General features: G+C 42.1%; 1 protein-coding gene across 4 annotated transcripts; it reads left to right on the top strand.

Annotated features, from left to right (window-relative positions):
- Positions 1–230: 230 nt before the first annotated feature.
- Positions 231–26,526, top strand: mdc1 (mediator of DNA damage checkpoint 1). 4 transcript variants are annotated; one of them, XM_061674354.1, is made up of 12 exons: positions 231–269; positions 771–928; positions 3,878–4,450; positions 4,662–4,740; positions 6,112–7,082; positions 7,687–7,776; positions 9,517–12,794; positions 13,252–13,380; positions 14,842–15,024; positions 15,093–15,218; positions 19,567–19,677; positions 21,829–26,526. In XM_061674354.1, the coding sequence occupies exons 2-12, from the start codon at positions 793–795 to the stop codon at positions 22,030–22,032; spliced, it is 5,880 nt and encodes a 1,959-aa protein (XP_061530338.1). In that variant the 5' UTR covers positions 231–269; positions 771–792; the 3' UTR covers positions 22,033–26,526. The 4 variants fall into 4 exon arrangements, with proteins under 4 accessions (XP_061530338.1, XP_061530339.1, XP_061530341.1 ...); XM_061674356.1 differs by lacking the exon at positions 231–269 and having other exon boundaries at positions 812–928; positions 3,878–4,017; positions 4,113–4,450; XM_061674355.1 differs by lacking the exon at positions 7,687–7,776.
- The last annotated feature ends 1,191 nt before the right edge of the window (positions 26,527–27,717 follow it).

Genomic DNA, 27,717 nt, shown 5'->3' with positions numbered 1-27,717 from the left:
AAAAGCATTTTTATGGCACTTTCCCTTTTAGAAGCACGTGGCGCGAAGCACTGTTGTCCGACTCATGTTTTTGACCCAATCAGAGACCTGCCAAATCAAACGGAAGTGTGATCCAATGACCAATGGATGTTGAGTATAGGTGGAGTGACTGTCGTTCTGACCAATCGTATCAGCGTTTTACACATTTTTTAGTGGGCGTGACCTATCGTAACCCGGAAAAAGACTTACGAGTTGTTTATTTTCTCATTAAGGAAAGCAGGGCGTGCAAGGTAAGTTGACAGGAGTTTCTTCTCCTGTGACGAAATAAATTCGACGCACGTTATACGGTCATAGCTATGAGCTTAAGTACGAAAACGTGTAACATTTAGCCCCCAAATCCTTCAACGTAGGTGCTAAAACGCATTTGGTCACTTTACCTTGACTAACTTCCTTTGTAATTATATTCCTTATTGGGCAAAGTAACGCAGTGACGTTTGCTTTACTTAAACTCTCCTTTTCAGTTTGTTTGCAAACATAATGAAAGTACAAGATCTGGGGGAAATGGTTAGAGCACAACTATGCACAGTAATATGCATGAGGCACTAAATGTTGTGCCGAGGGGCATCTCAGTGGAAAAAGTCCACATTACAGTACTGCTATGCTAACGTTAACGCCATTAGCCGGTCACACTAACGTTATTTTCGTAGCATCACGTGTATGACGGTTGCTATGTGCTAAGATAAAAGCTCAAATCATTTGTGGAATGAATCTTAAATTGAGTGTTATGGCAGACGTTCTGCTTCTGGACGAGGAATGGACGCCACTCAAGTCATCAACGACTCCATCTTAGAGACAGATGAGGAGGAAAATGAAGAAGTGAAGACAAACAAGGGGCGGCAACCTTTAGCCAAGCTGTGCATCTTGAAGAATGAACACGTTCCTGAAAGAGGTGAGAGGCAAGCATTGAGCTATAATTTTTAGTTACAAGTTTAAAAAAAACAACAACAAAAACAAACCCAAAACTTTATTTAAACGGAAAATAAAACCCATTGCGACTGAGGTACAGGTCCGCTTCTAGGCATGCATACTTGATGGAGCAGGCAGAAATGTTAATGTGACAGCATATTATCATTTGGTATTATTATTATCATTATGTCACTAACTTAGCGATCGCTACACGGCATCGTTCACTACTTAACTACTTTTACTCGAATAGCACACTCGAGTGTAGCAGATAATGGCTATTGTTAGCAGGGCATTGTTTCTTGTGTGTCACGACTCGTCATTAGAGTAATAGCACACAGCCCAACAAAGTTATCATCCTGTACACGCACTATCTTCTACCAACTGCATCGCAAGCTTCGCGCCTCCAGCCACTTGTGAAATGCTTAAGGTATCCACATTGAGTAGATTAACCCTCTATAAGGCACTCACGAATATACTTGCAAATTCAAAATGTGGGACTTTTTCCTCCTCCAGGTTTTTTTTCTTCTCTTTGTGCATATGATTAGTTGTGTGGGAATAGTTTTCTAAAGGAGAAATACAATTAGGCAAGCACACATAACATAGGATCATTGAGTACACTTTACAAAGCAAATCTTTCAAAACGATGTTAAGCCAGCAACATTCAAGTAATTGACATCACTTCTGATTTTTGCTGTTTTTATGAAACTGAAAATTGTACCACTTCCGGTGACAGACTGATTCTAACGATACAATGCGATTGCGTAAATTCGACTCCTCAAAAAACATTATACAAAGCCTACAAAATTAATAAATGTTTGAGGCACTTATTAACATAATTCCTTCAACAATAAATGACTTTGTGGCCACTTCTGCAGTCTCACTGCAGACTGTTGATCACAGCCAACCAGCACACAGCACGAAGTATTGCCCACCATCCACCAAGAAAGGAGAGCAGTAAATACTGACCAAATTTACAAAATGCAAGTGCAACAAAGCAACAGCAGTCTAGCACACCACAACACAGAGAGGAGGATTTACGAAGTCAATGTGCAAAGAAAATAGTTACAGGCCAGCAAGAGCAACTGATATCAAGACATTCCTCAACCTTTAGTTGAAAACTATACAAAGAGACCAACGAGGCCAGTTTGAGTTGACTGATGGTCATTCCAGGACCAAGGGCCAATGTAAAAAAGGCTTCTCTTACTGGCCTCAGTTCGCACGGACGGAACTTTAAAACGCACCCAGGTGCTGGATCTGAGATTCGTGGAATTTTAAATGATCACAACAAGCAAATCTATTAACTGTGTTACCGTCAAATTGTGACAGAAAGAGGGCCATAACAAGCTGTTTGCGGGAAGAAGGAGAAAAGCATGATTTGACCCGATTAAAAGAAATCAATGGTGAATGAACTTTCTTGATTAGTTTCTTGACAAAAGCATTAAATGATATTGAAAGTCAAGATTGATATCCAACCAAATATCTTCTCTGCTCTTTCTATTGTAGCAAAAATGTTTGAACAAATACAGCGGTACCTTGACTTACTAGAGCCCCAACTATTCCCCCCCCCATGAGTTATTCCGAGTTAAGATCTGTCGTTTGGGCGATTCTTTCTTTCCCCCCCCCCATTTATTACATTTTTTGCTATGTGTTGCAGGCCAGAATTTAAGTCATGCACAAGCTTCAGAGACAGTGCAGCTTGAGTGAAGTGAGGGCGAAAAAAAGGGAGCAATGAAGATACTGTCATGCCCTCGTACATGGGCAACTAGAGCCACGCTCACCGATGCACTTTCAACTGTTGATTGAATGGAAAAAAACAGTCAAACACGCAAATACAAAATGAGAAGTCGCAAGGAGCTCCCATATTGTATATCCAACACAGGAATGCATACTACTGTTTTTATACAACACAGTGCTTTATTTTTCTTTATTAGAAACTCGTAACTAAGGACTGACCAATATGGATTTTTTTGGAGACAGATGCCGAGTCCCATATTTGGCGGAATCAAATTCCGATAACCGATTAATTGGTGACTAATTTAAAAAATATAAAATGAATAACTTATTTTTTTAGTCTCTTAATGCTTCCAACAATAAAGGTATGAATTACAGTCAAGACATTTGACTGTTTTACCATAGTTTGTCATTTAGTATTTATTTATCTTTGCAAGAGAGAAAAACGGGAAAAAATTGGCCGTTTGTTGGTTTGCCGATTTTATTTTGAATGTTTGTTTGAATGCCATTATCTGTGTCTTGCAATATGTTACCAAAGAAACCCGGCATAAATCTGCAAAAAAAAAAAGTCAATTTTTGACGATTTAAAAAGGACTAATGTCGGACAATTGAATCTGTTTCATGGTGGGCTGGAATGAAAATTGACTTGATATTGTATTATTATATTGAGTTATGAGCTTGGTCAGAACGGATTAATAAACTTGAAAGTCAAGGTACCGCTGTATGCGCAAAGCAAAGCAGTGTGGACAATTTCTGGGCAGAAACTAAGGATTGAGTTTGTTTCTAGCATTAAAGTAGTGAACAAGAAAGCTCACATATTGTCGGGAACAATATTAGTCTCAGCATCATGTCCCATATTTTGGCTATTTAGAATACCCACTTGTGAGAGCACACGTGTTTATGTCGACAGCGCTGGCTCAGGAGCAGAGGGGTAGGTGGAGCTCTTCGCTTGTGATGTAGATAAGCTTCAGAAATTTGAATGAGCTGATATCAGGCCTCTTGGCAGAAAACCGTCTGGAACGCAGGAATGCATGGATGATTTTGTTTCATATTTCACATATTTACTGAGGCACCATAGAACCGATATTACAACCTAAATACAAGAAAAAGTTGGTTTGGTAAAATATGGGACCTTTAATAATAATAGTCAAAAGTTAGGACTTCCTGGTCAGAATTGACAGTGCACCGCCTGTTCACACAGAATTTCCTCTTTTTATGGGGGATAACGTGCTTGGTCGTGACATTGGCACCTGCACGCTGCCCCTGCCGGCGCCCTGCGTGTCCAAACAGCATGCCACCATCTGCATCTCCGTCCACCGCAGACGAGGATCCCGCAGCGGGGTGGATATGGAGGCTTTGGTTTGGGACTTGGGCAGCATGAATGGCACCCGCAAGGGCCGCCTGAAGTTGACTCCCAACGTCCGTTATGCACTCAGCGAGGGGGACCGTCTGGTCATGGCAGACATCCCGTGTCAGTACGTCAGCATCAGCGACACACGCGAGGACGTCGTGGGCGGAACGTCAGATGTTCGTTCCAGTTTTCCGGGTGATTCTGTAGAGGAGAGCGATAGCATCAAGGTGAGTGCCAGCAAGGTGTCACAGGCTTCAGCTACGGTGTCATGTTTGGGTGAAGAAGAGAAGAAGCCTGCACCGAACAGCTGTGTGTCCTTTGAGGCCACTTCAGTCCAGCTGCACGGGACGGTGGTCCCAGACTCCGAATCAGACTCTGACGGGGAGGGGCCAAGGCACAGAGAGAGCAGGTGCAAGGTTCTAGGTATGTATAGAATTTGTAAATGTACAGACAAATGTGTAGCAATTAGGACCGGGCATTGTCTTTCAACTTGCTGTCATGTCCCTTCCTTGCTGCCAAGTAGCGCACTCCATTTATCCTCCATTGGTTCAAGACAGGATTATTCAACAGTTCATTATTTAATTAATCATTATGCCCATCTCTGCTTCTTCATAATTTCCATGGCTGCTTCCAGGGTCTGATTCCGACTCACATAAAGCCACCCCTACCTGTTCAACCTTTCTTAGCCCGACCAACAAGATAGTCCCTGAAAGGTACGTTGTACAGTCCTCGATTTTTGTTTAGATAATTCTCCCAAGGGGTGAATGAGTGTGAATACTCGTTTGGCTGTATGATTGACTGGCCACCAGTCCAGGGTGTTCCCCGCCTCTCTCCTAAAGTCAGCTGGAATCGGCTAAAGCTCACCCCCGAACCTAATAAGGACTAGTGCCGTAGAAAAAAAGATGGATGGTTGATCACCACTGTAATCTACACTCTCCGAGGTTGTCATGTTACAAGAATAATCTTATTTTTCTCGAAAAAGAATAGGCAGCATTTAATGTAATAATTAAAAAAACTGGTATTTTTGTGCTAGTAATAGGATTTTTTTTCCTGTATTACAGTATTTTGACTTTTAGCTTTATGCGCAACAAGTTTTTGTTGCAGGGCTTCAGACTAACTTATTTTACTAGGAGCACAATTGCCCCTCACTCAAATTTTACAGGTGCAGCCAGGAATCCTAGGGGCAGACACTGTAAATATATTTACATTTCCTCTCGTTTTCACAGTATTACTGATAATATGCAGCCACTCATCCTGAAAACAGAATTTCCTGCCTTTTATTTTTTGCTATGACTGTTTCCTCACAAAACAAGTTGGATTCATTATCAGGATTTGTCTCCTCTGGCACACGAGGTTGATCAGGGAAAATGTAAGCGCTACTAGTCCTCTTCGCCATTCTTTATTGTTCACAAGAGTTATGTGAAACCTATAGATTTGTGCAATAACCCCAAGCCTCTTTTCACACATTAGCCAAACGCAGTGGTCGTTCCCCACCTTATATACATTAGCCCTCCTTCTTCTTTGATGTTCATCTCCTTTTCCTTTCGAAGTTAATGTCAGTTGGCAAAGGCAGCTCACTTGTGCGTTATTGGCAACAATTGGGCTAAAGTGTTGATCAGATGTTTGTCAGCAATAATACCGTAATTTTAAAAAAATCAGCAAATTTACCGGCCGCACGTGCAAAAATTTACTTGCGCTCTCTCAAATTTTAGGGGTGAAATGCAACCATTTAGGGGCAGTTGTAGGGCACTGTTTTAGTATTTATTTTATACGTTCTTCCTGTGTTTGTGAGGGTTTTTTCCAGGTGCACAAACGTCCTTCACATTCCAAAAACATGTATGCTAGGTTCATTGAAGACTCCAAATTGTCCATCGGTGTGAATGCTTGTTAGTCTATATGTGCCCAGTGATTGTCTGGCAACTAGTCCAGGGTGTCCCGGCTCATGCACAACCCTAATGAGGTCAAGCGCTATATTAAGTGGATGGATAGATACACTAAAACATGATTGGTGGCCTAATTCAGATGTATGCAAAGTTTACAGCCCACTGTACAGTTGAGCAATAATCTGTTTTTTCCATTCCAAGTCCCTACTGTGTGGATGAAAGCCCCATCACGCCGTCCTCGTCTACCAGAGAGAAGCCTCACGGACATGTCAGCGTCAGCAAAAAGGAGCCTGACGTGGTTGTTGGGCGACAGCACAAAAAGAACACTCTTGAGATTCTAGATGACAGTGACGAGGACAAGGCAGGCGCAGTGGAAAAGGGCCAGACACCGGGGAGGGCCACGCTCGAGGAGAGGGAGCACAGTGTGCTCGAACAGCTGAAAAGCAAAGCCAGCTTTACAGAGGAGGAGTTGTCGCAACTGTCCACAAGCACCGTCTCCACACTTGCCATCCCTAAATTTAACATGGACAGTGACACTGACATGGAGGAGGATGGTGGCAAGGCTGAATTGGTGCCAGACCGGAGGGCGAACGCTGCATGCTTTCACATGGACAGTGATACAGATGTGGATGAAGAGGGCGACACATCCTCACCTCCTGTACACCCCGACGGGCCTGTCAGTCACATGTCAGCCGATGCTAAAAAAGCTGATGCGGCACCTCCAGTCCTGCCAGATGACTTCCAGCTCGACAGCAACACAGATGTGGACGAGGAGGCTGGCGGCACCACCTGGGATAAGACACCTTCCAGGCTACACTTGATTGGGGAGATTTCGAAATCAGATGACAACCAAGCCCCCGTTTTTAATACACACGTGAATGTCAGTGATTCAGCTATGATATCAAATGACAGCAATGCGGTGCGAGATCCTCCTCACTTGTCACCTGTCGCCACCACACCCTCCTCAGTTACTCCTGGTATCACCGCAGCAGCTGTCCAGTCGGACTCTGACGCAGACACCGACGTGGATGAGTCCAGTGCGCCCCCTGCTGACGGGGAGAGTGATACAGATGTTGATGAAGAGAAGAATCCAATAATTCTTCCAGGGATAAAACCATCTTGTTTGCAGGCTCCAAATTTGCAGCACTGCTCTACCCCTGTGCAACTATCAGGTAAATGCAGTGGATCACACCACCACAACATTAGGCATATCTGCAAAATCAAATATGGTAAGGGCTGTATCAAAAATGGTTTATTATGGTGGTTATATGACACTATGCTTCTTTCCAATATTTTGGGAAATTCTTCAAAGACTGTCACAATATTTAAAAAAGCACTATGTTTCTTTCCAATATTTTGGGAAATTCTTCAAAGACTGTCACAATATTTAAAAAAGCAGTTCTAAACCACTGCAAACTACAAACACAATAATACACATACTCATCAATCAGAACTGAGCATTGTTACCTTTGTACAGTGAAGCCCCGTTTATCGGGTGAATGTGTTCCAGACCCAACCATGATGGGTAAAAATCTGCAATATAGAAAACCCATATCATTTGTATTCTTTATTATAGTTTTCATACATGCAAATCGGTCGCCTTTCAGTGAAATCCGCAGTTTTAAACTCAAAATAGGCCATTTACGTGAATCGTATAGATCCGATGAGTTTTTCCTGGGGGAGGGGGTGACTTTTCTTATTCGCGTATTGTTTTGTTTTGACTGTTATATATTGTTTTGCTATGGATGCTGTTATTAACTCTTTGCATGTTTTCAGAAAGAGAAGTAGAGGAGATGGAGACCCAAGCTTTCCTCAGTCCCTCTCTGGGTCCGTTTAAACATAAGTTAGACTATTTTCACATTGCAGGTAAATTATTCCCCCCCCCAACGTGACATGTATCTCATTTTTGTTTTCATCTCAATGTGAACAATACACTACCGTTTTTTTCATATCTGACCCAGGCCTCTTTTGGCTACGTTTACACTGTAGGGCATGATGCCCAATTCAGGCATCATGCCTTTTTTTGCAGTCGTTCACATTTCAAAAACAAATGTGGCTTTTACTGTGGACGGAACACGTCAAGGATTTTGTTTAACCGGAGCGTCGTTTTCTTATATTTGTCGATCTGTTTCCATTATATGTTTCCATTCTAGACTCCAAAAATATCCCACATACTTTTGAGTGACACCTTCGTTGGGGTGCTAATGGTACGCTTTCGGCGTTGATTGGTAAACAGTTATTTGTCCGTATTCCTTTGAACAGGAAGAAAAGAAGTGCACTTTGTTAAATTTGCAAATACGTGCTGTATTACTGTTAGTGTCATGTCACGCTATTTATATATCTTGGGCAGTGGGGGTTCTGGCATGAATGACTCACTGGGTAGGCAGCCACATAGTAATGATACAAAATGTGGATAATTTTATAATTTGGGCTTTCATAACATTTTGCTTTGTTTACAGTCAAGTACCTCAGGTACGAAGGCGCCATAGTATTGTGTGGCTTAAAGGTCTCGGCTGTTTTTCAACTTACTATTTCCTTAAGAGTAACAATTTTTGAGTGAAGAAACATTTTCAACACACACTGATTCTTTTTGTATCGTAGCTACGTCTGGTGTTTGTAACAAAATGAACTGCATGAAAATCGCTTAGAAATTCATTGAGTTATGATTATTTTGATTTATTTATTATTATTATTATTTTTTTTTTTTATCGAAATAAAGTGTGTGGGGGGGTGGGTGGGGCATAGCGTGTCTCAAGATGGCGGCCACTCTGCAAATTGCTCCAGTTCTCTCTTTTGTCAAGGCTCAATCTAGTGGTATATACCAGGGGGGGTCAAACATACAGCCCACGGGCCCAAACCGGCCCATTAGGGGGTCCACTCAGGACAGCAGGATGAATTTTTTAAATGAAAAAATACAGAAGACATTGTGGTGATGGGGATTAAGGGTAATTTTGAGAATTATTATGTTCCTGTAAAAAACGGGATGGTGGTAATTCCTAGGTCTTCATATGTTGATTCAAGTTCCCAAATACCTGTGACTTGGAGTTTTGTGCCTTTAGAATACAATCACAGTGATCAGTTATTATACACACACATTGTAGATGACAAACTGAAGCAAAATATTCTCAAGAAATGTAAATGTGTTTTGTAAAATGATTTAAAAAATTAGTTTAAATATGTTTTTCCTTATGTATTTGATTTGTTTTGCATTCAAGCAAAAGGAAAAACATATAATACTTATAATTATATCAGGTATGGTTAGATTTTAGTGGTCCTGCCTCTTTGACATCATATTAGGCTTTATGTGCACCCTGAACTACAATGAGTTTGACACCCCTGTCAATAGCTATGTGTGTTACTACCTGCTAAACTAGCTCTTAACCAATCAGAAGTTGCGCTGAAATGCTTGAATCCTTGTGTCAGCCAGTCACAAGGTACGTTTTATTTCTTTTTTTTTTTGTACTCGTGGCGGTGCTGCCCTGAGTTGCTGCCCATGTTGTCCATATCAAAAACTGCCACTCAGCTTAGGTAGCTCTCATGATCATGGCAACATGCTGTGGAAACAAAAGGCAATGCTTAGAGAGCATTTTCCTCTCTGTTCCCTAGATGGATTCAACAGTGCAGTAAGATCTGCAGCCTTGTCTTCATGCTCAGACAGCCAGGAGGAAGAGGAGGACTTTATTGTTGCTGAGACGCAGTCCTTTATCCTTCAGACACGAGGGCAGGTCCAAAGTGGCCTCCATGATGCCAGACAAGCCTCAGGGTGTGAATCATCCAGCGAGGACATGGAAGAGCTGCCTAGCGGAGGAGTGTCTTTACAGCTGGGGTTGTCTGACAGTAGCCACCTGGAGAGTGCAGGCCAGGCTCTGGCGATGGAGAGCACCCAGGCCTTTGTCTCTGTAACTGAGGCTGATACCCAAGCATATGCAAATATTTCAAGCGCAGACCCAGAATCACTTGGGAATGACTTAAACATGGAGGCCACCCAGCCCAATGAGGTGCTTGCCAGGAGTCCAGTGTTGCTTGAGGTGCAGCAGGTAAATTTGGCTTTACAGGAAACACAGCCCTATATTTTGGAGCCCTACAGTGAGTCTGAAGAAGACCCAGGGGAAGATACAGAGACCCAACCTTTTGACTTGCCCACCTCTTCAACCCTTGCTTTGGCTGAAACCCAACTCATGACTGCAATTCATGAAGAGGAGCGCCCGACTACAAACAGTCTCACCCATTTTCAACCAAACCAGATTGCTAAAGAAACTGATTTGAGTTCTTACAGTTTGGCTGATAATTGTCAGCTTACAAGTATTGCGGCGACCCAACCTATGGCTACAAGTGAAAGTGAACAATGTTATGAGGACTCGATTCCAGTCTTGCGTAACGGGAAGGTACAGCTTAATGAAGAGAATCAACCAAATGCAAATTCTTATGATTTAGCTGCTAATCATCAGCCTTTGAGTATAGCTGTAACCAAGCCCACGGCTGCAAGTAAAAATGAGGAAACTGATGCCAAAAACGTGATTGAAGTCACATGTGAAAGTAAAGTGCAGCTTAATAAAGAGAAACAACCCGATATGAGTGCTTATGCTTTGGCTGTTGCAACCCAACCTATGGCGATAAGTGAACATGAGGAATGCGCTGGTGAGGACTTGATTCCAGTATTACATGAAGTAAAAGTGCAGATAAATAACAAGACTTTACCCAATACAAGTTCTTACAGTTTGGCTGTTGCAACCCAGCCTATAGCTGCCACACAGCCTTTGGCTACAAGTGAAAATGAAGAAAGCGATGATGAGGACTTGATTCCAGTCTTTTGTGAAAGAAAAGTACAGCTTGATAAAGAGACGCAACCCAATACAAGTTCTTACAGTTTAGCTACTAATCATCAGTCTACGAGTATAGCCCCGACCCAGCCCTTGGCTGCAAGTGAAAATGAGGAAACTGATGTCGAAGACTTAATTGAAGTCTTGCATGCAAGTAAGGTGCAGCTTGATAAAGAGATGCAACCCAATGCAAGTTCTAACATTTTGGCCATTACACCTCATGTTGTTAATATAGTTGTGACCAAACCTATTGCTACAAGTGAAAATGAGGAAAGCGATGAAGAGGACGACTCAATTCCACTCGTGCGCAATAAAAGAAAAGCAAGGCCGCTACAAATAAATGAGGAGTCACAGTCCCTCAGCAGTACTCTTGAAATCCCAAAAGAAAGTTTTAATGGTAAAAATCATTCAAAGTACAGAGCTGAAGGCCAAGGGAGCAGTAATGAATCTCCATTAGTAACTTCAATACAACCAGATCAAGAGGAGACTCAGCCTAATCTTGACACCCTGCCTAACGATGACAAAGATGAATCAGGTCCTGCTCAAGAGAAAATAGAGACTCAGACGCTTGTGAATTTTGAAGTCTCTTCTGCTGAAACTCAGCTCATGGACACATGTGAAGATGAAGAGGCTGACAGCGAGATCTTGGTCCCTGGCCTGAGGAAAAGAAAAGCCAAACCACTGCAAATTGAAGACGAGACACAGTCACTCGTATGTTCTCAAGTGGAGGAGACCGAGACCTCTGCAGTTGAACAAAAGCCAATGAGTACTAGTGAACCGGGCCCACAGGCTCTACACAGTCAATCTAAAGTTAGAACCAGTACCACTAAACACTCAAGAAGAACACCTTCACTACTAAGAGAAAAGGAGGAACCAATAGAAAAAAGACAAGCAATTGGCAATAAAGCCAGAGGAAGTGTAGGCCTGCTGGGGAGCAAGAGTGAAGATGATGCTATGAGGCAGCAGACCAACCTTTTTGAGGTCCAAAATAGGGAGCAAGAGAGACGACGAAACGAAATTGCACAGAAGGAAAGAGAAGAAACAGAAGGGGCGGACGAACAAAAAGGACGTGAGAGACTGGAAACAGAAGCTAAAGATAGACAGAAACAGGATCAAGCAGAGAAAGAACGTCAACAAAACAAAGAAGAAAAACCCCGGGCGACACACAGAGGCCAAAGGGTGGCCAGAAGAACCATCGCCGTTATACCCGCTCCAGATCAAGATGATGTCCCAGCCAAGAGGACTAGATCCCGCTCCAACTCATCCAACTCCGTCAGCTCCGAAGTGTCCGCTTCAAGCACTCAAGGGAGTCAGGGGCGAGGCCAAGGGCTGAAAAGGTCCAACGGGCCTAACCAGGCACCCATCACGAGGAGGCGGACAGTGGCAGCTGGTCTCACAGAACAATCAGAGCAGGGCAGTTGCGGAGCTCCGTCCCCAGGAGCACTTTTGAGATCCAGCTCACCCAACGCCCTTGCTTCGGAGATGTCCTGCAGCAGCAGCCTCGTCTCTCAGAGAGGAAGAGGAGGGAGACGAGGAGGAGGAAGGGCCAAAACGGAACCCGGGACCAACTTTATCCCCCCCATATTCAGTCAGAATCTTGCTCCTAAGGCTACGCCACAAGGCAAGAGGGCCAGGGAGCCAGAGCTGTTAACCACTAAGCTTTTTGATGAAGCTGAGAAGGAGAAGCCAGAGTCAAAACAGGCAGCTGCCACTAGGGGGAGGAGGCGAGCAAATGTAAAAGAACCCTCGAACAACTCCGCTGCTGAATCTCCTCTGCCTAAAAGAAATATCAGGGCCAGAGTGCAGAGGACGGTAAAAAGTGAAACTTCTGAGGCTCTAATAGCTCCCCCAGGCAGCCATGAAGGTGTGGTCAAAGACAAGAGGAAAGGAAGGAAGAGGGTGTTGGAGGCAAAAGTGAAAGATGAGAACCCAGTTCCGGTCCAAGCAAAGAGAAGAGCTAGGGCGTCCTGCCTTCAGCGGGGCAGGAATGCTAAGGAATCTCCTCCTGTCACAGCCATTGAGGATGGAAGTGCAGCATCTGGCGGTCCTGGCAAAAGTGCACAGGTAACTTCATCCATGTGTTTTATTTGAAAATTATTATTTTTTTTTTTAATCACAATTCAGATGGACGTGTTTAGGAATGCCTGGCCTTGGGGGGAGGTCTGCCATTGCGTAGAGTCCGATTTTATCATAGCGTGCTGGTATTGGCTCTGATTCAACTGTGCAAGTGTACCTAAAGTTGTGGCCACTAAATGGAATGTTAAGTAGCTAATAGTTGACATTGCGGAACATCAATCTAGAGTGCTGCTTGTCTCCCTTCTGATTCAGCCTTTTTAACTAATGCGCTTCAGTCATCACTGAAAGCATGACGCTTTCCTTCCTCCCGCTAACCCACCAGAGTACCCTAACTCATGGCTAATGTCACTGTTGATCCACTAATGAATTAAGTGCTAAATTAACGGCTTCCCGATGATAATTCCATACATGTTGATGCTTTGTCTTTCATCTTAATCTTTTATAGCCTCAGATGCCAATCAGCAGCAAGAGGAAACCGCGAGAAGCTTCCATAGATTCCTCTCCCATGACTTGCAACTCTTACGCTTCCCCATTACTGAGTCGCCGGTCACGAGATGGCAGCCACTCTTACAAGGTTTGTGTATGTTGTTGATTTATTTTGTTCCCCTTTCACTCTTTTAAGCCGGCCAGAACATTAGGTCCACCTCCACAATCTAATGAGAGCTATTACAAGCGCCGCATCAAACTTTCTGCCTTTTCAAAGACAGGGCACATTTGTGAAACGAGGGGCCCCTTATTTACCTAAGCGAGGGGGAACGAAGGAAGCCCCTAGTATGATACAGTGTTGTTCTATGCCACCACAAATGACTATAAATATAATGTCCAGCCAATGAGTCGAGGTCTTGGTCAGAACAATTTTTATTTGCCACAGGTTGTACACCATCATAGATACCCACCTGTAATTATCACACAGGATGATCGCTAAACCCATTTGAGCGGTTTCGCACCAAAATAGCAGGCTCTATCTAAAGTGAACAATAAAGTGCCGAGTCTTACCGCATGTTGTAAATGAGGTCCCATCATAGAATTACAGATAATCCCATAATGTTATGTGGAGATGTCTTTAATGATGATGAGCGTAGTGGTCTCACAGGCAGTCACTCCACAACGTTGTGTAACTGTGTGTCCATGTTTATGTTCAGACTTATTGGTTTCTGCCCAGTCTGTATTGGTTCTTGCTGTTTCTCTGCAATTCTCCATAAATACGTTTTCCAGTAGGACTGGATTTTCCCATTCTTCCCCCGGCTTTAATGCTGCTTGTTTGTCTTTTTGTTAAAAATTCCAACTTCACACTGTATGCCAGGAATATTTTTACCATCAAACACTCCCCGGCCACTATTTGACAAAAGATGCAATCTTGCAATGGTAATAAAAGCCCCCCCCCCCCCTACACACACACACACACACACACACAGGATGCACGGCCATGTTGGAAGTATACAAATGTAATCGTTGGATGGACGGGGATAGAAGTGCATGGTAATATGATTTAAAGATGTCTTCTCGCTTTGCTGCGTGCGCCTCTACGCTCCACCTGTACCATGATGAAACTTCCTGCACTACCGTGAGCTTTTCCACAATATTGCAGTAATTATCGTACCGTGAGATTATACCATTATAAAACTGAAATGTGAGATTTAGAAATCGTTACATCCCTAGTTGCGTTGCCTGGTGTGCGGCGGGGCCTAAGGGGTTGTATTTTATCGCTAACCTACACTAATGCTGTAGTAGTCATATTTACATTAAAGATTTGTAGGAAAAAAAACGCTTAAAAAAAATACACATTCCAAATAATCAAATGAAAAACAGTAATTTCAGTGGTACCTGAACATGTCTTGTTCCGTGTGAAAAGTTATTCTTAATTTATTGTTGTGTTGTTTGTAACCTCAAAGTTGTATTTCGGGAAACTGAGGACCCCCTGTGTCCATTTCAGCCCCAAACTAATTGTCTTGATACTGGTCTTGTATTTGATCTTTGATGAATAAATGACAGGTTAACAACAACAAGCGGGCCTGGTTGTGTCATCCGCTCTCAGGTGCTGTTCACGGGGGTGGTGGACGATGCCGGGGAGAGAGTGCTGGCCCGTTTGGGAGGCGTTTTGGCTAATGGCGTCGCAGACATGAACTGCCTTGTGACCGACAAGGTGCGCAGGACTGTCAAGTTTTTGTGTGCGGTGGCCAAAGGAATCCCCATTGTCAACACACACTGGCTGGACAAGGTTAGCCACTAAATGACCTGTGACAATAAAATAAATTTCACGTGTCTGAGAGAGTCTTTATATTTCAGAGCGGTGAAGCCGGGAGCTTTCTGTCTCCTGACGCCTACATCGTGAAAGATCCAGCACAGGAGAAAAAGTTCAATTTTCGCCTGCAGGAGTCTCTGAGGCTCGCCAGCAGCCAGCCTCTTTTACAGGTGCTCTAACTCGTTCATTCCATTTATTACTGAGATGATTTCTGTCCTTGAGGTGGGGCTCGAAGGCGAGCGTCTGGTGGCCGGGCCTGCACCCATAGGGCCCCGGCCAGGCAAAGCCCGAAAGGTTAACGTGGGCCCCCCTTTCCATGGGCTCACCACCTGTGGGAGGGGCCTTAGGGGTTGGGTGCAGTGCAAGCTGGGCGGTGGCCGAAGGCAGGGACCTTGGCGATCCCATCCCCGGCTACAGAAGCTGGCTCTAGGGACGTGGAATGTCACCTCTCTGATAGGGAAGGAGCACAAGCTGGGTGTGTGAGGTCGAGAAGTTCCGACTGAAATAGTCGGACTCGCCTCCACACACAGCTTGGCCTCTGGTACCAGTCCTCTTGAGAGGGGTTGGACTCTCTTCCACTCTGGAGTTGCCCACGGTGAGAGGCGCCGGAGTATGGGGCAGCGAACCCCCTGGTACGGGCTGTTCGATCCCTGTACGACCGTAGTCAGAGTTTGGTCCGCATATCCGGCAGTAAGTCGGACTCGTTCCCGGTGAGGGTTGGACTCCGCCAAGGTTGCCCTTTGTCACCGATTCTGTTCATAACTTTTATGGACAGAATTTCTAGGCGCAGCCGAGGCGTAGAAGGGGTCCAGTTTGGTGGCCTCAGTATTGCATCTCTGCTTTTTGCAGATGATTGTTCTGTTGGCTTCATCAAGCCGTGATCTCCAACTCTCACTGGAGCGGTTTGAGTGTGAAGGGGCTGGGATGAGAATCAGCACCTCCTAATCTGAGACCATGGTCCTCAGTTGGAAAAGGGTGACATGCCCTCTCCAGGTTGGGGATGAGATCCTGCCCCAAGTGGAGGGGTTCAAGCATCTTGGGGTCTTGTTTACGAGTGAGGGAAGAATGGAACAGGAGATCGACAGGCGGATCGGTGCAGCGTCTGCAGTGATGCGGACTTTGTATCGATCCGTTGTGGTAAAGAAGGAGCAAAACCGAAAGGCGAAGCTCTCAATTTACCGGTCGATCTATGTTCCTACCCTCATCTATGGTCATGAGCTGTGGGTCGTGACCGAAAGAACAAGATCCTGGATACAAGCGGCCGAAATGAGTTTCCTCCGCAGGGTCTCCCTTAGAGATAGGGTGAGAAACCCGGTCATCCGGAAGGATCTCAGAGTAGAGCCGCTGCTCCTTCACATTGAGAGGAGCCAGATGAGGTGGCTGGGGAGAGGGAAGTCTGGGCTTCCCTGCTTAAACTACTGCCCCCGCGATCCGATCTCGGATAAGCGGTAGAAAATGGATGGATGGACGGTTTCTGTTCTTCCATCTCCCAGGTTAATATCGATGATGACTGAGCCACAGTGCAGATCCTGGCTCCACTCCAGAAGCGTTTTTGTAGTTATGTGAGGTCCTTGCTATACCTAGTATCTACTCCTTTCACTAAATAACATCAAATGTTCGCTCAGATCAAATGTTCTCAATATGAATGGTTGTATGTATATAGGACTGTTCTCACAAAAAAAAAAACGGTAGCATTTTGTGTAAAAATAATGAACTGTGATAGTAGAAAATATAAACAAAAGTTTAGATTACTGAATTCCAACTTGCCCTCTTCGCTTCTGTGAAATTAAGGCAAAATGTGTGCTGTTGTTTTGTAGAATTTTGTGCAAAAGTGATGCACTGTAATTAGTAGGAAATAAACACATTTTGGGGTTCACTTGAAAATGCTTGTTTTTTTTCTAAGTACTAAATTATGAAAAGATACGGCAAAATTGTTTTCGGCAGATTGCCCATGTAAGGTGGTATACTAGATGCTCCTGTTCTCACAGGAATATAGTAAGATTTTCCGCACAAAATGATGCACTGTAATTCGTACAAAACTGCAAGGGTTATTGGGAAATGCTTGTTTGAGGTCTATAAAAACAGGGCATCATGGCTTTGAAATAGTAGCTTAGTATATATTTTTTCTGTATGCATACATGAAAATCAGTCGCCTTTTGGCGAAATTTGCCGTTTTGAACTCAAAATAGGTCATTTACGTGAATTGTATAGAGCCGATGAGTTTTTCCTGCGGGGGCTTGTCGGCGTCGTCATAGGCTGTTTCATACTCCTTGAACGCTGACAGCTCACGATAACTGTACTTTGTTTCCGTTACAATGATCTGAATGTCGCTCATGACTTTTATTTATCAGTTATTGCTTATTCATCAACTATTTCGTGCGCAAGACTCCGACTCACACTTCCGCATAATTTAAGCGCTAGTGATGTTTAAGTCTAGTTCACCAATCAAACGACACAAGAAAGTCACATGACCTCACACGACATCTTCTATTGGGGTTCCCGGGCATAGGTATTAACAATAGATAAACCACCCCGGCTGATTGTCGTTCCTACGTGGCCATGTTGGGAAGGTCGTCATTACCATGAAGGCAGCGGCGCGCTACTCTGTAGACGAACAAAAACAACAGCTTTCATGTATTGTAGTATTTGTTTGGCACTGGGCGGCACGGTGAATGACTGGTTAGAGCGTCAGCCTCACAGTTCTGAGGACCCGGGTTCAATCCCCGGCCCCGCCTCCTGCCCGATGACAGCTGGGATAGGTTCCAGCACGCCCGCGACCCTAGTAAGGAGAAGCGGCTCAGAAAATGGATGGATGTTTGGCACTGTCTGCCCAAATGTGGATATTTCAGCTCACTTATAACTTGAGAAAACACTGAACTAAATTTCAAATTTAATTATTTTTTTAAATTATTGTTTGTGCTATTCACTCAGTACTTGAGTAATTATTTCACTATGTACGTTTTACTCCTACTCAAGTATTTTCTTTGGAGGACTACGTTTTACTTGAGTCACATTATTGTCAAGTAACAGTACTCTTACTTGAGTCCAATGTTTGGTTACTCTACCCACCTCAGGAGCGGACATCCTCTATTGCTACTCTTACGGTTAAGCAAGATTTTTGCTCATCAGATCAGCCCGTGTCGTATTTGTTGCACTGGTCTTTTGTATTTTCGCATTGAGGTGCTGATCCGCTAGTACATTTTGTATTAATTAGGAAACGCGACAACAATTATCTAATTAGTTTACGGATGTTAATTTTAAATGTATTAAGCGAAAGGGCGATAACTTCAAATTCAGAAATGGACAATGAAAACAGAAAAGTATTGTACTTAATATTTTCCTGAAGGATGCATTTGGGATTAGACTTTGAAGTTCGTAATAGTGAAAAATGAAGTGAAACAGAATGATTTTAGTCAATTCTTTTCCAGAATGAGAGTGCTTAAAGAGGAGGATCCTATTCATGTGGCAGAGCTTGAAGCAGGCACCAGGTGCAGGTGGCGATGGGCCTGGCTCAAGTTGGAAGCCAAAACAAAAAAGCAAAGAAATTAGACAAATTTGATTATAATTTTAAATTTGTACATGAGCAGTGTAAATAAATGTTTTTCTGAGTGAAGAAAATTTGTTGATTTTGCCTTATTGTACTCTTCAAAGTCTTCCAAATGGCTTAATTTATGTTAAAATAATTTTAAGAAATTCTCTGCAGTTTTCACGACAATTTGTATTTTTTTTGTCACCTTTTTCATGTCTTTGGTGTTTGCATGTCTGTGTATGCTCGATGAGCCTGTTCTAACAAGAATTTAGTTGGATTTTGTACAAAATGTACATTAAAATTAAAATGAATTTGTGGAACATAGACACTTTGGGGATCATTTGATTATTATTATTTTTTTTTAAACTATCTAAAATGAATCTAATGTTATTCCCTTAAACCTCCAGTACAGTACAGAATTATAGCCAAATTTGTGGGTTTTTTGTACAAGAAGTGATACGCTGTAATCAGTCGAAAATATAAACATTCTGGGGGATATTATTAATACGTTATTCCCCTCAAAATACAGCTATTTTGCAGCAACTTACCACGCGTATGCTCGATAAGCCTTACATTACCTTTTGTAAAAAAAAAAAAAAGAATTCCCCGCACATCGTGTCAGCAATGTTTGTGGATTGTTTTTTCCGCCACTTATAAAGTTTTTGTGTGAATATCTTGGTTTCAGCTTGGAGAATTTTACGACTCAGTCAAGATGAGATGACATGATTACTCCTTAAATTAGCATGTATTTTTCCTGATGCAGGCCATTTATCTGCTTACTGCCAGCATGCTAACACAGGATGTAAACAGAGTCGGTGCTCCTCCATGCCACTGTGCTGAGTCAGCTAAAGGATTGTTCGATATTCTGGCAAAAAAAAAGCCGCAAGATCATAAGAGCAACTCAGAATGACAATGTAGTGATCATTTTTGTGCAGGCATTTTAAAATAAGACACATACACATGATCTTGCATTGCATTCTCTTTTTCAGGGCTATGCGATCCACATCACCAAGTCGGTGAAGCCCGAGCCGGTCTACATGAAGGACATAATTTCCTGCAGCGGAGCCACCTTTCTCCCGAAGATGCCTTCTTCACGCAAGGTGCAAACTCATAAAGTCGACTTTATGGCACAGTGGACCCTCCATGAAGTCAAACGCCCCCAAAGTTGTGGCAGTTCCACCCAAATATTCTGGAAAAATAAGCCACTAAAGTTGCCTGTTAAACTGCCGTCACACAAAATTATTCCATTCCTCACAAGAGTAACAAATAAAGATTGACTTAGCTTTTCCTTTGGTCTATTTGTGGCCTTTTGGGGACACTCAACAGGGAGTGTTAAAAGAAAAAGAGAAGGAAAATCATATACAGTGGTACCTGGTACAGTGGTTTTTCAAGTCACAAGTCATCGCTTTGTCTCTTTATTTTTTTTCTCTTGTGTTTGTGAGACAAAATTGTAGTTACCATTGTGCTTCGGATCCGCTGCTCGAGTGATGGGAAAAAATGTTTCTTTAAAGAATTGTACCCATCTTACAAATTCTGCCTGGGTAATCAATTATATGAGCACAACTGTGTGTTTTCTAATTTACTAAATTATAGTAGGCCTGTGAATTTCAAAATAACAAGTCAATTAAAAAAAGTATTACGTGTTCAAATAAAGTGCTTAACTTCAGAATAATAATTTGAAAAAAAACTAACAAAATATAGATCATACTTCGTTTTGATCATATGGGTAGAGGCAAAATCATGCATTGTAAAAATGCATTATACATAGGTTAGAAGGGTTTTCCAGAATTTTGAGGTCAACTTTGGGGGTGCGTATTATACTTGGGTGCGCATTATACACGAGAAATTACAGTACACTTTTCCCCCCCCCCTCAACGGGACTTAAAAAATTAACAAAAACTCCAATTTTCTCCAACCCCAACATATAAATACAAACACACCCATACGAACACATACACGCACACACAAACATAGCACCAATTGACTTATAGTATAGAGACATGGCAAAGCACTGAGGAACCAGGTGAGGAAAGACAACTTGTGGGAGCCATCCGCATCGAGAGGTGCCACCACGACCCGGGTAGACTGGGGTGGCCTCTCCAAATTGTGCAGCCTCACTGTATGTTTTTGTTCTGGCTTTGAGAATAATTAAAAGGTTGGTACCTGAGGACCTCAGGATTCGCAAGGGTTGATTTGATAAAAGCATATTAGAGATACATGATTTCCCGTGAGCATTAAGACATTGAAAAACAAGTAAAAGAACCTTAAAATTGATCCTGAGACACATGGAATGCCAGTGCAGTGACCTTAAAACCGGTGTAATGTGCTCCCCCCCACCGGCCTTCGTCAGCACACGAGGAGCTGAGTTATGCAGTTGTTGTGGATTGGAGATGGTCTTTTTGGGAAGAGAGTAGGGCATTGCAATCATCTAAACAGGAGATAAAATCATGCATCAGCATGTCCATGTTTGCTTAAGAGAGAAACAGGTGGATTCTGACTATATTCTTAAGATGGTAAACACCTGCTTAGTTACATTCTTGATGTTTGGAGTAAAATTAAACTCAGAGTAAAAAATGATGCCCATGTTTATTACACATTGTGAGGGTTTAAAATCTTGTAGTTCTGGTAACAGTTTCTCTCTCTTGCCTTCAGGATCAATAACTAAAAGCTGCTGTAGGCTACAACTCACACACAAAACCTGCCTAGCTGACTCCTGACTTCACTTACTAGGGCGATGCCTCTGAAAAGCACTCATCCAACACACAAATATTACATTAGCTACAGTAATGGCATTTTATAAAACCAGTTAACTTCTTTACATTCAATACAGTGATAATTTGTTTTATTAAAATGTAACAAAATAAATTGTTATTTTTAAAAATTATTTAAAAAATATATATATTTTTTTTGAGTGAGCTTCAACAGATTGGTATATTAATAGGGAAATTTTATTCTGTATACAAGTAAATTGAGTTATGGGCTTGGTCATGGAAAGAGTTAAACTCTTAACTTCTTTTACTTAACTATTTTTTTTAAAATTTATTTACAAGGAATCAATTTACCAATTATTGAATTAGATAAATGGATAATGTACTTTAATTAACCAATTTTAACAAAAGGTGGCTCTTGGTAATGTTCAAGCTCGGTAGGCCGGATTAAAGAATGGCATATGTGGTGTGTGACCCACGGGCCATACTTTACCCACCCCTTTTCTAAACAAAAGAAAAATTGTGTTTCGTCTCCTTCATCAGCCTCACACCATGGTGATCTCCTGCACGGAGGACTGGCCGCTGTGCCTTGCGGCCGTCTCTGCGTCGCTCCCGGTTGTCTCGGCCGAGTTCATCCTCGCTGGGATCCTGCAGCACAAACTGGACTTCGAAACCCATAAACTGTCCGGCCCGCTGAGCCATCTGCAACCTGCCGGCGGCAGAAGGCCGGGCAGGAAGAAGACTTAGCATCAAGGAACAGAGATCCCGCCAGAATTTACATCATCAGAGCCGTAACTGTTTTTTCATAGAACCCAGACCTCAGCATCGCACGATCAGATGATTGGTCTTCCTCTTATTCCCCCTTATGTTAACGGCTCTGACACTGCCCCAGGACATTTTCCCCCATTTTGGTTTTTGCGTTTTTTTATATATATATATATATATATATATATATATACATACACACACACACACACATCAATATCCCAGCATTTACAAGTGGTGTGAAAGGGCCTAATGACTCAGCTTGACAGGGAAACCTTATCCCCCGCCATGTGCTTGTTGGCGTCATCGGTAGATGCCTTCAACAATCGCCCGCATTCGGTTGCCATGTACTTACAGAAAGTACTTTTTAAAAAAGCATTATTTAAACCGTGCCGGATAGGAATAATGACCCGCTAATTATCCCCGGCCGTCGCCTCCTCCCCGCCGAGCCGAGCAGGAATTAGCGGCGCTTTCCACGGCTTCGCTGTAATCAGACACTGTGAAAGCTGGGAGTTGTGTAAATCATGTTTGTGCGGCGAAATATACGAAGAAATATGCTTCTGGAAATCCATCAAATGTTCGGCAGGCTGGATGGTGCGGAGGCTCAAGTTTCCTGACATCAGAAGTGCACGGGTGCCTTTCCTTTTTATATACTGAGATGATAATGAACATAGCGGAGTGTCCTCCCATCTCCATTAACCACTGCCGAACGTTCCATTAGGGCCTCATCCCCTCCTATTAGCTCCCCGGACGAGAATCGGCTTCAGTCTTTGTAAGAGACGGTTTTCAGTCTTCATCAATATCTTATGCGCTCTGTCCTGGCCACGCAATCAGCCAGAAGGTGTGCCGGACTTGGCGGCAACCCGCGTTCGTGGCGGCAACCCGCGTTCGTGTCGCCATCGTCGTCAGCATCAAATGTGTGCCTTTGGCATTGAAATCCGTTTGAGCCTTCATACCGTAAGGATATCCAGCTTAAGCTCCATGTAAGAGTACGCTGTTTGTCCTCACCGATAAGACAATTCAGCAGAGTGGTAGAACAAATGTGTCTTACTGGTCATTTCTTTTCCACTACTGCACTAGTTAACAGCTGCGTGCTACTCGTCCTACTAGTGACATTATGAAATTCTCCTACTCTGATGCTTCAGCAGTAATGCCAGTAGCTCACAGATGTCAACTAATGCACCTTTTTGCCTCACTTGTCACATGTAATTGTTCAACTTGTATGTCCAAGTTGTCTCACTGGTGTGCAAAGATTTCTCACAGCAGTGGAAGGAAGTAGTATAATGACTGTCTTACTAGTAACGTTTTTCTAGTACTGATATTTTTGCACCAGTAGGTAAACTTTGGCATATTAGTAGAAAGACAACTAGTTACTAGTGAGGCAGCCTAGTGACATCTGTGCACTTGTAATATTACTAGTGAAGCACTAGATAATAACTAGGAGAATTTGATTTCACTAATTGTACTTATCGCATGCAGTTGTCAACTAGTGCGCAGTTTTACCTCGCTAGTAACATTTGGTGGTTCAACTAGTGTGTCAAAGTTGTCCTACTCGTTGATTCAAACCCTTCCTTGATATCCATCTTAAGGTCCGTATACTAGTATGATCTTTGTCCTCACTAGTTGACATCTGCATATTCGTATCGGTGCTACAAGTGAAGCTGTGGAGGTCATATAGAAAGATTTTGTCACTTGTAGCACGCAGTTGTCAATGCATCATTTCTTATCACTTGTACAATTCTACAACTAGTATCCCTAAATTGTCCTATCGGTGTGCAAAAATGTCATACGGTAGTGAAAGTCAGTAGTAGAATGACTAGGGTGCATTAGTAGATCTAGTCTTACTAGTAGTGTTTTTCCACCACTGCATTCCAATACTGCACACTAATAGGACAGATTTGACATACTGTAAAACTAAAACTACTTTACTCATGAGGGAAAATCTATCTACGTTGTTGACATCTGCACACTACTCGTGATGTGCTGATAACTCAAAGAATTGTATAATATCTGTAGTACTACTAGAAGCAAACAGTAGTGAACTAGTGTACAGTTTTGCCTCACTAGTAACATGTCCTACTAGTAAGTTGTCTCACTAGTGTACAGAAATAGCGTTCTAAAATTCTCCTTATTAACATCGAGCACTTTCGTAGTAGTAGTAGTAGTAGTAATGGTGCGCAGATGTCAACTTGTGCACAGTTTTGCCACACTAGTAACATGTAGTTGTCCTAATAGTATGCCAAAGTTGTCTTACTAGTGAGGACAAAGAGCATACTAGTACATGGACCTTAAGATGGATATCAGGGATATCAAATAAATGGCCAAATGGCTTTCCATTGATTCCTGTCGGTGAGGGAAAATATAAATGGAGAAAAAAACACGGACTTAAGGATTATTTCTACTGACCAAATAAAAGATATTAATGCACATATTTTGATTAAGGTGTTTATTTTTAACAATGTGTCCGGATGCCTTATTTAGTGCCACGAGATGGTCACGATATTCTAAACGGTCGAGTGCAGTTCTCCACTATCACATTAACAAAACCGTACCTGTCAGACGGAAAGAAATTTGCTTTATTTTTGGAAATGTAGTTTTTTTGCTGCCGCTATTGTATTGAGTCTCATTAGATTGGCTTAATGTGAATAGTCAATTGTGACGGGAAAAATAATTGACATTTTATGGAAGTTGTATTTAAAAAAAAAATAATAATAAATAAATAAATAAAAAAAAGCGGAATGAATAGAGTAATATTAAAGGAAAGAAAGTCATTTTGGATAAAAAAATATGTTCATGCCATTTCCACTGTATTATCAATGGTTAGTTTTTCTCATAGGGCACAGGTGTCAAACTGGTGGCCCGGGGGCCAGATCCGGCCCGCCAAGTCATTTTATGTGGCCCGCGAGAGTGTGCATCAACTTTGTGTTTCTTGCTAAAATACCACAATTGCAAATCGGCTTCACTTTTCAAAATGTTGCGATAATTCTAGCATTTTTTTTGTTACCAACCCCCCTTTTAAAATAAAATGGATTCATACTGTAGTTGAACAAACAGTTTTTTACTGGCTTTCAATTTCAAAAGTAATTATCCATTAATTTGTGTATATGTAATAATACGAGGCTATCATATGGGTTTGCAGCCAGAACGGCCCTCCGAGTGGAACCATAACTGCGATGTAGCCCGTGACAAAATTGAGTTTGACACCCCTGTCGTAGGGTTATGACTTTGTCCTAACATTATGACTTGTAACTTTTTTCTTTTTCTATTTTTGTTTTGTTTTTTTTTTACTTTTGAATTTTTTCATCTCATTGAGTACGTACTAATGTGTAGCTGTACCTAATCTTTTACATTGACAAGAAAGTTGAAAACGACGTTTTTCTTTTTTGTGTGTGAAAAGACTTTAATTGAGTTTAATTTCCCAGAAAACAAATGAAAAAGTCATGAAGAATAAAGTTGTAATAAGAGGGTAAAATGTCGAAATTATTACATAATTCTGTTAGCATTAGGAAGGTAATTTCTTTTAATATTTTGACTATTATCTGAGCAATACGACTTGTAAAGAAAAAGTCAAAGAACAAAGTTGTACTATGATAAAAATGAAATAAACTTCGACGAGTAAATATTTTAGTGTCCTAAAATTATGACTTTATTATCTTACACTGAGGTCTTTTTGCTCTTAATAGAACTACATTCTGTTAACATTCCGATTTGTATTCTTGTAAGTTTTTCTTCAAATTTTTCCATTGTGGCCCTATTGATGTCTCATTAGATTGTGCTTCACAATCAAGTTGTAAATTATCACAAAAAAACAAACAAACATGAAAGTTGTAATTTCAAAAAATAAAATTCTAATACTATGAGGAAAAGTAGAGGCGTTGGTTATCTTCAGTTGCAGACCTTTTACCCATATTCTTGTAACTTTTGACGTTTTCTTTGCATACATGTACCTAAAGATTTCTCTTTGTTAACTACCTTATTTTTTAATGTAATTTTAGTTAGTTATGATTTTACAAATGCAATCATAGAGTGCTTGTCCTCATAGTGAACTGACTTTTTGGCGAGAGAATGGGGTACATTTGGACTTTTTGGCGAGAGAATGGGGTACACCCTGGAGTGGTCGCCTGCCAATCACGAGACCAAATGAAATTCATATACAAACAGTGGTGGGACATAATGAAGTCCAAATGTTGTCTTACTGTGCTCATTTAGACATTTTGGGTATCTCTACTTTTCTGATGACTTTTTGTGCTTACATTTGAAAACCGATGTCTGTACTTTCTACTTTGGTAAAACCGATTTTTTTCAACCTTGATGACACGACATGAAAAAGACATAGAGGTAAAGTCAACCACGTGTGAGATCTGGGGGACTTTTAAGATGTAAAATTAGGGACTGTAGCAAAATGAAGGAACGTAAACCAGGAACCATTAACAACTAAGATGTAACAGATCTGGAGAAGCAAGATATTCCCCATCCATGGTCCTATTTAATGTAATTTTTTGATGTTATCTGCAACAAGAATGATTGTGAAGCTGTTTCCCCCCTGTTGAGCATGGTTATCAAAACAGCTACTGTATATATTTGACAGTAAAAAAAACAACTTACTTTTGTATTTCAGATGGTTTTGTTTTTTTAAACTTAGTCAGTACAGGCATCGAATCAGTACTTTTTTTTTGTTTTGCTTTTTTTCCTCATTTTGTAATTTTAGATATTTTGTCCCTCAATTTTATTTTTTAGTTAATATGTGACAAGAGTTGAATGAGATGTTTTTTTTTATAGATTTTAATTATATTGTTTTTGTTACAGCCCCCATTTCTTTCCCTAATGGGTTCTTCAGTAGTTTCAATGAGATTTGACAAATTTAGCTTCTGTTTGATTTTAAGATGGAGAGTAATGTACTGTACCAGAATGGAACAGAATGCTTTTTCCCCAAACATCGGCTCCTTTGAGGTGATGTCACAACCTCGTGCGTATTGTGGTTTGATGAGGAGGAAGCGGGGCTGTGAGCGTTAATCTTCTTTCGGCTTGTCCCATTAGGGGTCACCACAGCGTATCATCCTTATCCATGTAAGCCTATCCCATGCATCCTCCTCCTCTCTAACACCAATTGCCCTCATGTCTTCCCTCACAACATCTATCAACCTTCTCTTTGGTCTTCCTCAAGCTCTCTTGCCTGACAGCTCCATCTTCAACACCCTTCTACCAATATACTCACCGTCTCTCCTCTGGACGTGTCCAAACCATCGAAGTCTGCTCTCTCTAACTTTGTCTCCAAAACATGGAACCTTGGCCCTCCCTCTGATGAGCTCATTTCTAATTGTATCCAACCTGGTCACTCCGAGAGCGAACCTCAACATCTTCATTTCCGCCACCTCCAACTCTGCTTCCTGTTGTGTTGTCAGTGCCGCTGTCTCTAATCTGTAAATCATGGCTGGCCTCACCGCTGTTTTCTAAACTTTTCCCTTCATCCTAGTAGAGACTTCTTCTGTCACATAACACACCTGACACCTTCCTCCACCCGCTCCAACCTACTTGTACCTGTTTCTTCACTTCCTGACCACACTCACCATTGCTCTGGACGGTGGACCCCAAGTATTTAAAGTCCTCCACCCTTGCTATCTCTTCTCCCTGTAGCCTCACTCTTCCCCCACCACCCCTCTCATTCAG

Source organism: Phycodurus eques, chromosome 4, assembly GCF_024500275.1.
Source record: "Phycodurus eques isolate BA_2022a chromosome 4, UOR_Pequ_1.1, whole genome shotgun sequence".
NCBI lineage: Eukaryota > Metazoa > Chordata > Actinopteri > Syngnathiformes > Syngnathidae > Phycodurus > Phycodurus eques.
The sequence above is the reverse complement of the archived record's forward strand: the minus strand, read 5'-3'. Positions and strand labels throughout refer to the sequence as shown.